The sequence below is a fragment of the Sus scrofa genome, chromosome 1, assembly GCF_000003025.6.
Source record: "Sus scrofa isolate TJ Tabasco breed Duroc chromosome 1, Sscrofa11.1, whole genome shotgun sequence".
Taxonomy (NCBI): domain Eukaryota; kingdom Metazoa; phylum Chordata; class Mammalia; order Artiodactyla; family Suidae; genus Sus; species Sus scrofa.
In genome coordinates this window covers 35,569,089-35,585,075 of record NC_010443.5, presented here as the reverse complement: position 1 = coordinate 35,585,075, position 15,987 = coordinate 35,569,089, and the positions used below count along the sequence as shown (strand labels likewise).

The 15,987-nt window shown below is 36.3% G+C and overlaps 1 protein-coding gene across 1 annotated transcript; it reads right to left on the bottom strand.

The window, feature by feature from the left end:
• Positions 6,545 to 15,500, bottom strand: LOC110259407 (protein LEG1 homolog). The gene is made up of 5 exons (XM_021084485.1): positions 15,482 to 15,500; positions 14,141 to 14,325; positions 13,517 to 13,653; positions 9,067 to 9,305; positions 6,545 to 6,706 (listed from the first exon to the last, which is right to left on the bottom strand). Exons 1-5 carry the CDS (start codon positions 15,498 to 15,500, stop codon positions 6,603 to 6,605), a joined length of 684 nt encoding a protein of 227 aa, XP_020940144.1. The 3' UTR covers positions 6,545 to 6,602.

Below are 15,987 nucleotides of genomic sequence, written 5' to 3'. Positions count from 1 at the left end.
AGAGTGAGCCACCCTGGGTAGGGACTGGCCCTGGCTACATCTGGGTCTCTCCTTATATTCCTGTATCATGGACCTGTTTGGGGACCCTTATTCTCTTGCCCCAGGCCTACTAATATCCTGTCTCAATCCCCCTTGCACCATGTGTTGGTTTGATCTCCATATAGGGGGGTGCATTTTGATCTTCTGATTGGTTTTGGGCAAGGACACCTTATTTGCCTGGAAAAAAACTTATAGGGAAGTGCTCCAAAGAGCATTCCTCTGATACCTGTATGTACATTCATTGTTTGATCGCAGGCCTCCTATTTTGGTAATTAATTGATAAAGGGCCTGTTTTAAATCACCTGAACAAGTCCAAGTCCTGATCCTATCATACTAACAATAGATACGAGGAACAAACAGATGAATGCTGGTGGTGGGTTGGGCAAAATAGGTGAAGGGGATTTGTGGGTACAAACCTCCAGTTATAAAATGAATAACCAGGAGGCTGTAATATACAGCATAAGAAACATGGTCAATAATATTGTAATAACTTTGTAGGGGGACAGATGGTTACTAGCCTTATTGTGGTGATTATTTTATAACGTATACAAACTTCAAATCACTATGTAATGCACCTGAGACTGACATAATATTCTCTGTCAACAATTTTTCAATAACAAAAGAGATTTCCTGGGAGCAACTTTAGAGTCATTTTACTTGGGACTGCTTATCCTTACTCCTAAAAACTGACAGGCATGGGGTATCGACTGGATGCTCCTTATTCAACAAGATCTCCTCCATATAGCTGGAGGAAGCGTGAATGAATACTGGCTTGTGAACTGGAGGCATTTGAAGGCTTAAACGCTCCAACGAATTGTTTTTTCTTTGGCCTTGTAGAGGTTCCCTTTTGCATGTGTAAGTTGCTATTCAACTCAAAGATTGGAGAACTATGCAAATTTATGCAGTTCTTTCAAGCTTCCCCTTTGCCCCTGGCATTGTACTGAGCAAATTCTAATAGTTTCCGCTTCCCTAGAGTCCAATCTTTTTCTCCTCAAGTCTGCAAAACTCTGGAGTCTTAGGGGTTTTTCTTGCTAAACCTACCAAATGGCAGAAAACTGTGGCTATTGTAAGGCTCACTAAATTTATTTCCCTTTCTCTAAATTACTGTCTCCTTCTGATTGCTTTCCCATATCTAGAAACAAATTTTAGATATTTTATCCTGGTTTTAAGTTGTTTATGCAGGAGGCAAATCCAGTTGGAATATCTTTCTAATAAGCAGAAGCAGAACTTCTGAAACCCACAGGATTTGAGCACCTGGAATAGAGTTCCCAAGTATTTTATTTTCAGGGACTGTAGTGATTTTGGTACAACAACATTCATAAAAAAGGCAAGCTTTTAGTGTGAGGATACGACTGAAACTGACAGCACTAACAGCCTGAACCTACCCAGAACACAGACAGGGACTTGAACCTGTATGCTGGGACTCAAACTCAGCTTAAGTCCAGATCGGGGCTTGAACCCATGTGTTGGGGCTTGAACCCATGTGCTGGGTCTCAAACCCAGCCTAAACCCAGATTGGGACCTAAAGCCACAGTTTTAAATTAGAATAACTCATTCTGTGTCTGGACTTATCGAAGTTCAGGTTCTTCACGCCTCTGCATGGAAGGAATTCAGCAAGAGATAAAGTGATAGGCAAGAAACAGATTTATTAAGATAGGATGCTTGTGAGAGATGCTAACAGGCAGGCAAGGAGGCTCTACCCTAAGGATCTGGGAGGTAAAGTTTTATCATCCAAGGAGAGTGGGGGTCAGAAAAAAGATAGCCTCTTCCTTTCTGGGAGTAGCAGCTCCCCCTTGATAGCTGGTAAGATGTGTGTTCAAATCAGCGGAAGGGCGGTCCTCAAAACTCCTGCCCATTGTCTGAATCTGTATGCAGGCCTCATCCCATCCCCCATCCAAGGACCTGAGGCAGTTCTTGCACCCACAGTAGTCAAGCAAGACTGCCTTTTTCTGATGGCTTTTTTTTTTTTTGAGCAATTTATTAACTTACAGTGGTCTCCCAACATCCCTTAGATTCCCCTACCTATGATCCTTTATTGGGATTTCTACAACTGCCTATGCCTACTCCATCCCTATCACTATCAGTAGCATTTTTATCTTAAAAAATGACAGCTCTGAATTATTTAAGAACAAAAGACACAACCATGTAATTCTACTGTCATGCTAGACTTGAAACCAACAACTCCTATAGAGAGTCAGGAAGATAATTTTTTTCTCCTTTATTGGGCCACTGTTGACCTTAAGAAAAACAATATACTAGACAAATGGATATTCTGAAACCTACATGAAGGAAGACTTTTGCTCATAAAAAATATTCTAGATAGAGACTAAATGGCTGATATAAAATCTTCAAAGTTAGGAGAGGGGAATGAAAAGAATGATAACTTTTTAAAACATGGATCAGACGATCTAAAACACTCTAGTAATTGCAAGTCCTGTTGCTGAAGTCCAAAAATCTAACTAAGAAATAGAGGTAAGATTTCAGAATCAAAATAGATTGACTTCTATATAGGAGAGCTTTAACTCTTGCTAAGCATACTCTTAAAGATGCATATGGAGCACTTTTAACAAGCAGAGTTCCAATTCCTGGAACATAAGATATTTGCCAGAAAACTGTTAAGGAATGGCAAAGAATTCTGGGTAGGTTAGTACAAAATATTTAGAGTAATACTAGGTGGGAGTTCCCTGGTGGCTCAGTGGGTTAAGGATCTTGTGCCATCACAGATGTGACTTGGGTCACTGCTGTGGCACAGATTCGATCTCTAGCCCCAGAATTTCCACATGCTGAGGGCATGGCCAAAAAACTGCTGGGTGAATTTTGAAATGATGCAGTTATTTCTAAAGGGGAAATCTTGTATCTCTTTGTTACCATTTGATTTTTTGTGTGCTCCCTGGTGAGTTTTATTGGTCAATTAGTTAGAAATGATAAAGTAGACAGAATAGGCTTGTGAATTTCAGTGCTAATGTCAATGAGGTCTTTGAGTTCTCTCACCTCATATACTCTTTAGATTCCTTTTAGAGTTTTCTGGGCCATGACTCTACTTTGTAGTGGTTCCATGGAATGAGCTCTTGAAGATGGAAGCAGAAGAACTCCAGTTGATTCTTATCTCTTTCCTCAAGAATGCAGCCCCAAATCCCTTATTGAACATAAGTAGACTTTTTAAGCCTGACTGGTTAAGTGAACAAAAAATATTGCTATTATATGATATTTATATGACACAAATTTTTAAAAGTCATGATAAAAATCTTATCCACAACCCATCAATATCCCCATTCACATTTCACTCTCCTAATATTTCTTATTTGTTTTATGTCTTTTACATACAGTTTAATTTTTTAGGATTTCTCAGTTTACACTGGGGGGAGCTATATATAGATTCCTATATTTGGATGTGTCTTTCAATGCAACACCATTTATGGAGCCAATCCTATGTATAAACTGGCTTCAAATTTTTCTATAAAGACTTAAGGAATAAAATAACTGATTATAAGAGTGACATTAGTTTAGTGGAACAAGAACATATAAAATAGCACAATATAAAATGTATTGACACTTTTATGATGACAACTCACTGATATCTGGCTTCTTTGCTAGAATGATTATAATTTTATGGAAAAATAAAATAACTAGTGAATTCACTTTGATATCAACCACAAAGAAAGGAAAAACATACATTTATAAAATTTGACCACTTTTAATTACTTTTCTTCTCATCTGTACCTTATATCAAATCATGTTAAATACTAAAAGTTGCCTGCCTGTCCTATCTCTTCTTGCTCCAACTATATTTCCTCACTAGTTTGTACTGTTAAGAATCAATATTCTAAAAAAGATTGTGTTGTCACAAAATTGTTTCATGTGCTTAATCATATAGCTGCGTATGAAAGTCTTGAGGTTCAATACAGTAGCTTGGGAGATGCGGGTTTCTCTGAAGCTTATCCTAGGCTTGTTTAGATTGAGTTGGCCCCCAAAATAACATCAATTTTAATTACCCACCTCAGTGAGACAAGGGTCATGAAAACAGAATATATAAGAGAATCCTGGAACAAAAAAGATAGGTCTTTTTCCAGGTTTTGTTTTATGGGGAAAGGCTAGGGTAATGGTAGGAAGCAAACATTTTCTGGAGCTGAAATATTCAGCAAAACCAATATTCATTGTGGTTTCAACACCACTCTCCCCAATATACTAAAAAGAATAGGTGGCCTTGGGAAATGGAGATAACATGTTAGACAACAGGACCTAGCTAGTTAACTCAGAGACACTAAAAGGATTCTCTTCCAAGCAATGGGGCAGCACTTGGTTACTAGAAAGACGATGAAGTAATTGGCAAATGGACCCGGTATATTACTGAACTGGTGAAGCACTATGTTTATCATCACCTTTATGCCAGGATATGCAAAGTTTCCCATTGCCCTGTAAAAATTTGCTAGAAACTTAGTGACTTAAAACAATAAAAAATTATTATACTATAGCTCTGGAGGTCAGAAGTCCAAATATGGCTTCACTGAGTCAACTTCAAGGTTTTCTGCAGGACTGCTTCCCTCTGAGGCTCCAAAGGAGAATCCATTTCCTTGCCTTTTACAGTTTCTAGAAACCCCGTTCATTCCTTAGCTTGTGATCCTTTCCTTGCGTCACTCCAAGCTCTGCTCTGGTCTTCCCCTCTATTACTACCCACTCTAGTCTTCCTGGTCCTCGCTCACCAGATTCTTGTGATTACTGTGGGAGAACCTGATAATTTAGGGTAATTACCCCAACCTCCAGATCCTAAAAGTAATCACATCTGCTAAAGATGAGAGGTAGCATGCTCTCAGGTTCTGGGGATAAGGGCACTGTATTAATTTTGCAAGGGTTGCCTTAACAAAATACAACAAACTGAGTGGCTTTAACAATAGAATTTCTTTTCTCACAATTCTACAGTCTAGATTCCTAAGATCAAGGCCTTGGCAGGATTGATTGATTCCATTAGAGGGCTGGGCGGACGGATCTGTTGCACAGCTCTTCTCTAGCTCCTGGTAATTTGCTGGCCACCTGCCATTCTTCCGCGTGTAGAAACATCGGACAGGCTTAAACTTGATATAATATCACCGGAAAACATGGCTATTATAATTCCGTTACTTCGTGTCCAAGATATCACGCATTGAAAAGGAACTTATTTACCCTGTGGGATCAAACTCACACTGTTTTGAGCCAGAATTGGTGTATGCTGTGTCCTTGGGCAGCAAATGGGTGGGGTTTCACAGTAACTCGTTTCTTACTATGCTCCCAGGCCAGATGGAACTAGAATTTACTAAGCAGTATCTCTGTCAACTATCTTGATAACAAGAAATATATGGTATACATATGGTATTTGGAGAAGAATTTTTTTTTAAGGGAGGCAGGAAATTTAGGAAAAATTAACTGATTTGTGGTGTGATAAACATTATGTTACTCTTTCTGCCACCACTCTAATGTACAATACAGAATTTGGAACTTCACTAAGTGGAAGATGTTTTATAAAGATGAACAGATATCTGGGCAAAACAATCTAAATTTGGAGTTCTCCTTGTGGCTCAGCAGAAAGAATCTGACAAGCATCCATGAGGACACAGGTTTGATCCCTGGCCTTGTTTAGTGAGTTAAGGATCCAGCATTGTGGTGAACTGTTGGTGTAGGTCACAGATGAGACTCAGATCCCATGTTGCTGTGGCTGTGGTGTAGGCCAGCAGCTATAGCTCCAATTCCACCCCTAGTCTGGAAACCTCCATATGTCATGAGTGCAGCCCTAAAAAAAAAAAAAAAAAAAACAAATAAAATAAAATATCCAAATTTATATAACAACAATAGAGATTAATTCACGAGAGAAAGATGTAAACTTATTTTTGAAAAATAGTATATTTGCAGTTGTCTCTATCAATACCTTGAGAAGGTGTTGGGTGAATGAGGGAGAAAAAATAATTCGACCAGTAAGCAGTTGTAAGAATATGTATGAGGGTTATACTCACAATTAATATATTATTTTAAGAAAACCTAAGCTTCTTTTTGGATAATATGAGTTCGAATGGCAATAGCAATCTTGTCAACACCCTCGCCACCCTGAATTCGCCTGATCTCATCAAATTACAGAAACTCTTTGTTGGCAAAAGATTATAGAGATTTCTTTAGAAGAATTATAGTAATATACTTGAGGAATATATTATAAGAAAGGATAAGGTATATAGCTAACAGTCATATAATAATAATAATAATAGAATAATCTCACAGGGAATATTAGAGAATCCTTAAATAATTCTGGTCACATTTTTGAGGGGCCAAGAGAAAAATATCCCAGATTTATGTGAGATAGAGGACTCTCTGTGAAATATCATCCCATTCGTGTTTATTTCAGAATTTTGGCAGGAATTCTTGCTATAACAGCAAAGTCACAGGACATTTTATGCTTTTTAGTATTGTTCAGAGTAGCCTCAATCATTTGGAACATACTTACAAAATATCTACTTAGGCCAAGAACTGAGTCAACTGTGCGTTTAATTGCGTTTAATCATGGAATCAAGTTGATTATATATAGTGGCATTAAAAAAAGGCCATTAAAGACTTGGTATTAAAAGAAGCCTTTTAATGAGGAATCGTCCTGCAGCCCGTCCAGCTTCTGAAGTCATGGCTATCTTCCAAACTGTTAAAAATAACCCTCCTGTGAAAATAGGAATATTTATATTTTCAGCTAATGAAAACATGAATATAATGTAGAAACCTAAAAACATGAAATAAGTTAAATTAAAATTTCCAATGATAAGATTTGTAATATCTTAGTACCTTTGTCTGACAATTAGGCTTCATCAAAGAATATAAGAAAATTCATTATGTTGGACAATCTAACAGCATTAATGAGGGGCTATTTCCCTTATTTGAAAATGAGACCTATTTAAAAATTCCCAAACAATGCAGTAGCCACAATATTTTATGGAGTAAATAAAGGACAGTTGCTATGTATCATTATTTTATTTCAAATAAAATTTAGACCCATAGTAACCCCCTTCCTAATCTTGTTTATAATGTCTTGTCCATAGAGTGAATGTCTTCTTGGGAAGAAGGAGACCTAGTTGTTGTCCAGCTGGCAAACTGGCACTAAAAAGCTGAGTGATATTTGCCAAATCAGCTTCCCTGACCTTGGGGTTAGTCTATGCAAACATGGACCAAAACAGCAGAGTCTACACCATTCTAATTCTAAAATGCTGAGATTTAAATGTATAACATTCATTAGTCCATTGATAATTTTGCATTTACGAGGAAGGGAATACTAGATAGTGAAGGAAAAAACCCACAAACATTTAAGTTAAACAATCGCTAGTGTAAGCCTGCTTCAGCTACTTACAAAGTATATCATTTTGGACACGTTATTTATCTTCAATAAATCTCTTTATTCAACAATGAAAACATTTCATAATGTTATTATGAACAAGAAATAAAGTGATGTGTGAAAATATGAAGCCTAATATCTAATATTTAATTTATGCTCAAAAATGTTATAGAACTACCTTTCTCTGCACCCAGTCTTCCTACTTCCACCTCAGTCATCTCTATTTCTTACTATATTTTCCATCCTGATGGATGAGTACATCTTATATTCCACCAACCTAACCAAAAATCCCTGAGAGTTATCCCTTCCACCCCCTCCTCAAAATGTTTTGTGGCCAAGTCCTGTTGATCCAATGCTTTCACGTCTGGGCATATCTATCCTGCTGTGTTGACACCCACTGATATTGATATTAATTTCTTTTTGAGCCTTACCAATAGTTTCAGATTTACTCCTACAATTCCCCTCCAAGATCCCAAACTTACTATTTTTTTAAAATAAAAAAAAAAAAATCACACCACTTCCTTGCTTAAAAACACTTAGCACTTCTTCAGTTAGTCCAAATACGAGAGGACTTTGCAATTCACAGTGACTCCTCCAGTTGTCACATCTACAGGTCCTTTCTCCTTTAGGGTAACCACTCTTCTTCCCCTGCTTTAGACTCAGGATCTACATGGAGATGCCAACATCTAACATGCTCCTTCCCCTGTGTTAACAACCATGGATCAATCTGATCTAGACTTAGCCAGTTATATTGTTTGGCTAGATGCTGGAGTAACAAGAAAAGCCCTGTGTTTTTCAGTCCATTGTGAAAAACTAACAAGCAAAGCATTGCATGATAATTGCACAGTATGAGAAGGGTAATGGAGAGTCTACTCTAATACAAAAAAGTGATGAGAAGGCAGTTCTTAATATTGGCGTAGGTTAGCCAGAGGCAATGGTCAAGGCAGCAGTCAGGGAAAGAGAACTTTAGAAGATTTGAAAGAAGAATAAGAGGTAGTCATTTGAAGGATGAGGGGAGATGGATTCCAGGCTGCCCAACATGTTAGGAAAATGCTGTACTTTGATTGCAAGGCAGGAGAGAGGCAGGAGAGAGTTACACATCGATAATGAAGGGCCTGATTTTCATGGACTAATAGGTTTGAATCTTAATCCCAAACCCAGAATATTATGAGGATAACAATGAAAATTTTAAGAAGAAATATATAAATTTTTTTATTTTTTTTATTTTTGTCTTTTTGCCATTTCTTGGGCTGCTCTTGAGGCATATGGAGGTCCCCAGGCTAGGGGTCAAATCGGAGCTGTAGCCACTGGCCTACACCACAGCCACAGCAACGAGGGATCCAAGCCGCATCTGTGACCTATACCACAGCTCACGGCAATGCCAGATCCTTAACCCACTGAGCAAGGCCAGGGATCGAACCCGCAACCTCATGGTTCCTAGTCAGATTTGTTAACCATTGAGCCACGGTGGGAATTCCTAAAAATGTTTATTTTAGAACTATCATTACTGCAGTAGTGAGATGATATATGAGGTCCTGGACGGGTAATTTTCATTAACTGTCATAATTATATTCAATACAACTAAAATATAGTAGGTACTCCATAATTCCTGTTGAGTGAATCACTAAATATATTTAGCTCTTAAATGACTTTGGTTCATTAGGCTTTGTATATAATATAACTCTTAATCATACCTGTAGCTTCATTTGTTCTCGAAAAGAATTTCACTGAACTCATAAATGCTTTTTCCCGTACGGTGACGTCACTTGCAAGAACATTACGATCTTGGTCTGTGAGTGGCCTATGTGGGAAACCCACTAGGAATTCTGCCGTACTGTTAATGTAGGGGCGATATAATGTTGCCACAGAAAATTCTACTGCAAGTAGAAAGTCCATGAAGAAGTCTCGTTCAGTTTCAGAAGAATAGAATGATCTAAAGGAGGGACACAAAATTAGCAGCATGTTACAAAATATTTCATCCTAAATGCAAATTGAATTCCAAATGTGTGTTTTCTCGAAAGTTCCTGAGAGTTTGTATGCAATTTAATACATGGTTTACTCACCAGAACCTAAAGTTTCAGAATAATGTAATTAATTCTCACAATATCTTCTACTTGTGCCTGGCTAAAGAATCTCTTAAATAGCAACAGAGAAGGCAAAACTTTGAATTACAGTTTTTAAGAATTGTGGTATATTAACTAACCCATCTCTTACTTCTACCAGATTTATTCTTTGTGATTTCTAGTCGTATTTCTCCTGTATCTAATTTCTATGCTACTAATATCTAGCATCAGTTGTTTTCCACAAAGTTCAGGAACTGGATAATACGAGCCAATATAATGAATAGCAGATTACCTAATAGCAATTTCTAAGAATTCTACAACAAAATACATAGTTAACGCTGATATTTACTGTGTGTACATGCTTACAATTTTTAATGGAAAATGAGTAATGGATTAGGAATTTGCCACAGTAATCAAATCACCTTCTAGAATCGAACACAACAGGGTCCAAGGCCAAGGGAACAAACAAACAGACAGATGATTGAAGTTTGTTTTGTGTTCATCTAATTAAAAAACTTAAAAAGGCAGGCTCAATTGCAGGGAACAAGAACTGAATAAAATATTAAAAACATGTTTAATGACATCAGAGAGTGAACTATTTCCGAGAAATTGTGAGATCAAAATCCAAGAAAAAAAGTATTATGGACTGAGAATTTATATGTTGAAATTTATGTGAAAGAGGAAGAGAGGCCAGAGTGCAGTCTCTCTCCCTTCTTCCATCACTTCCTCCCTCTGTCTCTCCCTCTCTTTGAGGATAGAGTAAGAAGGCAGCCATCTATAAGCCAGAAAGAGGACCTTTACTAGAACTTTACCATGTTGGCACCCTAACTCTGAAATTGCAGGCTCCAGAATTGTAGGAAAATAAATTTCTGTGGTTTAAGCCACATCCAGTCTATAGCATTTAGTTATGGGAACTCAAGTTCATTAAGAAGAAGACAGTTGGTAAGTATGATATATGAGGACATTTTTCCACTCAAGGCAGTAGATGATTTTGAAAGCTTTTGCTCTATTTGAAAGCAATGAGAAGAGTCTTTAATAAAATTATGGAGCATACTGAGAGAAGGAAAGTTGCAGTTACTGACTGACTAAATAGAAGTCTACACACATACACATGCAACAGAATACCAAGCAATTGAAGATCTTGGGGTAGAATTTTCTTTAAATGAGAAAAAAAGGATTAAATAGTAAAAGAAAAAATTGAGAATTTAGTCTACACTAAAAATTTTCTACATTAAGAAGACATTATTAAAGGGGTAAACTGACAAGCATAAAGTGAGAAAAGATGCATTAAAGATATGTAACTGACAAAGTTTTAAAATTATTAGATATAGATTCCTATAAATCAATAAACAAAATATAGCCTTTTAATAAAATTCATAGGAGCTTTACAAAAGAGCACACTCATATAGTTTGCTAAATATGGAGACATATGCAACCTCATTTAGTAATCTCGGATTTTTTAGCGATTTCTGCATTTAGGTAAAAACACTCAAAATAATGGATAAAAACATGAAAAGTGACTACAATCAAGTATAAGAAAGAATATGATGCAAAGGAACCTATCAACACTGCCGGAATGAATATTAATTTGTGTAAAAATACAAACTCTTTGGTATAGAGCCTCTTTCACCCAGAAAATCTCTTTATCAGATAGTCAGACATGCATTTCCTAAAAGACAAGAATGAGAATGTTCATAACAAGTAGAATATATGTGACAGTCAAGAATTAGAAACAACACACGAGTCCTTTTACAGGATAATGGCTAATTAAACTTATATATTAATCTGTTACTAGACAGATATGAAAAAGGCAAAATTGTCGATGTACACAACATGGACAACTCCAATCACTAAAATTTTGAATGGAAGAAGCCAAAAACGTTTATTGCGTTGTTCCATTGATACCAAGCTTAAAGGCAAGAAAAGGTAATCAATGGTATTAGAATAGTAGTTACCACTATTTCCTTTGGAATGAAAAAGGAATGAGATCCTGCTGTAGAGCAAGAGAACTCTATCTAGTCACTTATGGTGGAGTATGATCATGTGAGAAAAAAGAATGTATCCATGTATGTGTGACTGGGTCACCTTGCTGTACAGTAGAAAATTGACACAACATAGTAAACCAGCTATAATAGAAAAAATAAAAATCGTAAAAAAAGGAATACTAGTTACCTTTGGGTAGAAGGGAAAGTGCAGCAAATAAAATGAGGACAGCGGTCCCTGGAGTGATGGATAAATTCTGTTTCTTGCCCTGGGAACTGGTAGCATGCGGCGTTTATTTTGTGATAACCCACTAAATTGAAGACTTAGAATCTGTATATCTCACTGCATATTTGTTATCTGTCAATAAAAATTTATTATAAATGCCTTGCTTCTTGATTGATAGCATAAGAGTTATAGCGACAGAAATATTCCTTTTCACATGTTGAACTCAGTGAGAGCAAATAAGGTTAAAGGACTTTGAACACTAAAGAACACATACTTTCCTAAACTAAACCAATTTCATTAGGTTAATGGTTCATTATTTACAATAATCTCACTATTCCTGTTCTGACTATAATGCTTAAAAAACCAAAATATGTAGCTTCAAAATTGTTCAATTCTCTAAAAAGAGATTTTTGAAAAGCCTACATGAGATAATGGTTGCAAAGCGCTGGCACGGTACTTGTTTTACAGAAACACTCGAAAAAGCAAGCGAGTTACCATAAAGGACAGCGGGGACAAATTTATTGTTACCATGAAGATGTTTTTCAAGGAACTTTAGAGCTGTTGATTAAAAAAATGTTGAGGCAATGAGCATGACACCCCTATGACTGAAACATTTCACTGTGTCAAACTTTATTATAAGCAGACAGCTTTAATACTAAAAGATAATGGAATAAACATAGAGTGATGTGAATGGAGAAAAAGGAGTCTGTCATGAAAATGAGGACAATAGCAAGATTATTTTACGAATAAGTGAGGAGATTTTGCCAAGGCCATTCACCTTTGTTTATACTATTCCGCACCTAAATAAGTACATTCCACTCGCAAAATCTATATAAAATACTCCATAAAAGGTAGTTGCCAATGATATTTATAGTTGAAAAGAATTATCTCTCCAGAGTTTCTGCGATTCACATATCTAGGTATTGTTATACAAGCAGAATAACACCAAAAATGTTGAAGGCTGCTTTGAGACACAATCTTATTTAATGACTGAATTTAGATAATTCAAATCACTGCAACTCACATTTATACGAAGAAATAACTCACTGAGATCAGGAGACCATGAACAGTGCTACGGGAAGGAGCACAGAAGCTGACCATAGGAGTCAAGGATGACTTAGGACCAGGGAGACAAAAAGCCCAGAAGAGAAACAAGAGCAGAACCAGGATCCTGGACTTCTTCCATTGAAAGCTTTTATTTTATCAAATCTAAATGAAGCTGACTGGTACTTAGCAGCAGACTTTGTTTTAGTCACTGCCTATTATTAAATGAAATGTCTTATATTTGCTGGGGTTAAACACGTAAATTTCACTAGCTTATTTTACTTTGTTTTTATTTGTCAAAAAAAGAAAAAGAAAAGAAATGACCATCTCCTTAATAAATCGCTTAAAAAATATTTCAAGATTTGAGTGACTAAGTGGACCACATAGAATTTCTAAACAACAAATTAGTACTAAGTGTTTTAAAGTTTTTTTTTTTAGGGGGTGAAGGGTTGTGTTGTAAATTGAAAGCCGATACAATATTTTACCACACTATTTGCATACCTACCTTATCTAAACATCTAGAATCTAAGAATAGAAATTAATTGCATATTGCGTCCATACAAACTTGATTAGACATGACTGTGAGTTATACTGTCAAAGAATGTACTTCTGGAAGAAGTATAAACAACCAGGCAACTTTTCATATCTATCTTCACTGATGGGCCAGATGGATCCTGAATGAATTGGAAATAAAAATGGAAAAACGATTTCTTGATACATTCTGGAAAATATGAGTCATGAATATTTGAGACAACAAAAGTTTACACATTGTTTTACTATGCCAGAAAGAAACCAAGTTGAATTGTATCACATAAAGCAATCCTCTTACACATCACTGAGCTGTGATTTTCCAACATCAACGGCTGCTTGATGGACATCCCACATATAACGAATCACTGTGTCCTCATCTACGTTGTACTTAGGAATACCTCCAACAGAGGAAACCACCACTCTGGACAGCAAATACTATGGAATAAATAATATAATCCATGTCAATAGATTTTCAAATAAAATTAGAATAAATTTAATTATAAATTTCATGAATTCCTGAAACAGAATACTGTGAAATACTCATATAGCTTATTGTCTAGAAATAAAACTTATTTTCAAAATAAATTTTAGCACTTGAAGATATCATTTAACTTTATTTGCTTGCCTAACAGATTTATGCTAGTCTATTTGCATAGAAAAACATTAATTTGGTAATTTTCACCTCAATTCTACTGAAAAAACTTTTTCCAAATAAAATTACACCATTTGCTATTAAATGTTTATTTAGTATTATTTCAGGATACTAATAGGAACAATTTGATGGGGTAGGGACAAAACTCTTAATGTATAATTTCATATGTATATGAAAGTGAAGCTTATTATTTTTCAATCATAAATCCAACAGAAGACCTTTGGTGTCTTCATTCATTCCACTCAGAAAAATATCATTGTGTTCTTTTACCTTGAAAAAATCATTGCCTCTATCCATAGCTCGTGGATAGGATGCCCGACATTCCGCAACTGAGTAACAGAACTTAGATCTGTATTCCTCTTGAGGAATTAACTCTATTTCATAAGGTATAGCTCTCAAAAACTTAGATTCAATTGCAGCAAGGAAGTATGTAGCAAGCACATAGAAGCCGATGCCTATAATACAATAAGAGAAAAGTATCTGAATTCATCAAATGTCTATACAAAGCAGCAAAATTACTAAGGCTTGGCCTACATAATTTAGCCAGTTTATCCCCCAAACCATTATGTTGAATTTGTTGGTTATAGGAAATGCACAGAACTATGAGAGTTTAGAGTTAATGACAGTCAGGAAAGTTTCTGCATCAAAGGCACACCTGGGTACAGATATTTGTATATGAATCCACCTAATTCAACCCAGTTACAAATTATCCATGTCCTATATTTACTTACCCTTCAAATAGGAAGCAAATAATACTTGGCTGAGGAAAACATTTACTTCAGTTTGGGTAAAAATGTAGGTGATGCTCAATGTGTAAGTGTTACTTGTGGAGATTCTTTGTCTAAATTGAGAAGAGGGGAGTTCCTGCTGTGGCTCAGCAGTAATGAACCCTACTAGTATCCATGAGGATGTGGGTTTGATCCCTGGCTTTGCTCAGTGGGTTAAGAATCTGGTGTTGCCATGAGCTATGGTGTAGGTCGCTGATGCAGCTCGGGTCTTGCATTGATGTGGCTGCGCTGTAGGCCAGCAGCTGTAGCTCCAATTTGACCCCTAGCCTGGGAACTTCCATATGCTGCCGGTGCCACCCAAAAAGAGAGAGAGAGAGAGACGAAAATAAATTAAACTGAGAAGAGGGTTTGAATTAACTATCTTCCTGTATTCTCTCATCTCTCTTGGGGGATGGTTCTGAATCCCAGCTAACTTTCCTTCCAATCAACCTCGAATACATTTTCTTAATTTTCAGTTTGGTATCTTTTTCTGGTTCTTGATGTTAACTCATTTCAACTAAGTGCCCAGTATAGTATATTCTATCTTTGGACTATTATCTATTTCTTGATTCCTGTGTTCATCTTGCCTACCAGGAAAGTGGCAGCTCCCAAGCCTGGGTTATTCCCAGGCCTACTCCTCAGTCTGGCTTTGGCCACAGGCATGAATCCCTACCTTATGTTAATGAAACACATCCTCTCACATCCCTGCTTGACAACCAGAGGATGTTTTGATTGTTAATCCCAAGGTAACTAGTGATACTAAACACAAGGGAGAAAACACAAATGATAGATGGGTATTTCAAGGAATATTTTCAAACCTTTGGATGGCAAATCATTTTCTCACCATTTGAAACTTGGTACATTAGATGACTTCATTCCACTTATTTCTACTTTTAATCTTAATTCTCAAATTTGAGTGGATGATTGACAATATACATTTTACCTTGGACTGTCTAAACTGGGCCTAAAAGAATTTTGCTCATTACCAAGTACAGTTTTGAAATGTACACTTACAAGATTCACTTTTCAAAACTTTGTATCTGGTGATTTTATATTTCTGAATAAACCATTGAGAAGCAGCAGTTATGTTAGAGTAGCCACTAGTGAAATGGATCTTTAAGGTCTAAAATAAGCCTTACACTTGGAAATAAAAATCAGTATCAAGTTTTGTTACAGATTAGGGGTTTAGGGAGGCAAAATGGAACAGTGATTAAGAAAATAAATTTTTGAGATAGAAAGATGAATATTAAGACTTTATTACTAGCTTTATGATAAAAGCACATTACTCAACCTCTCAGCTTCTGTTTGACTATCTGTATCATGAGGATAATTTTAAGACCATGGGAAGGG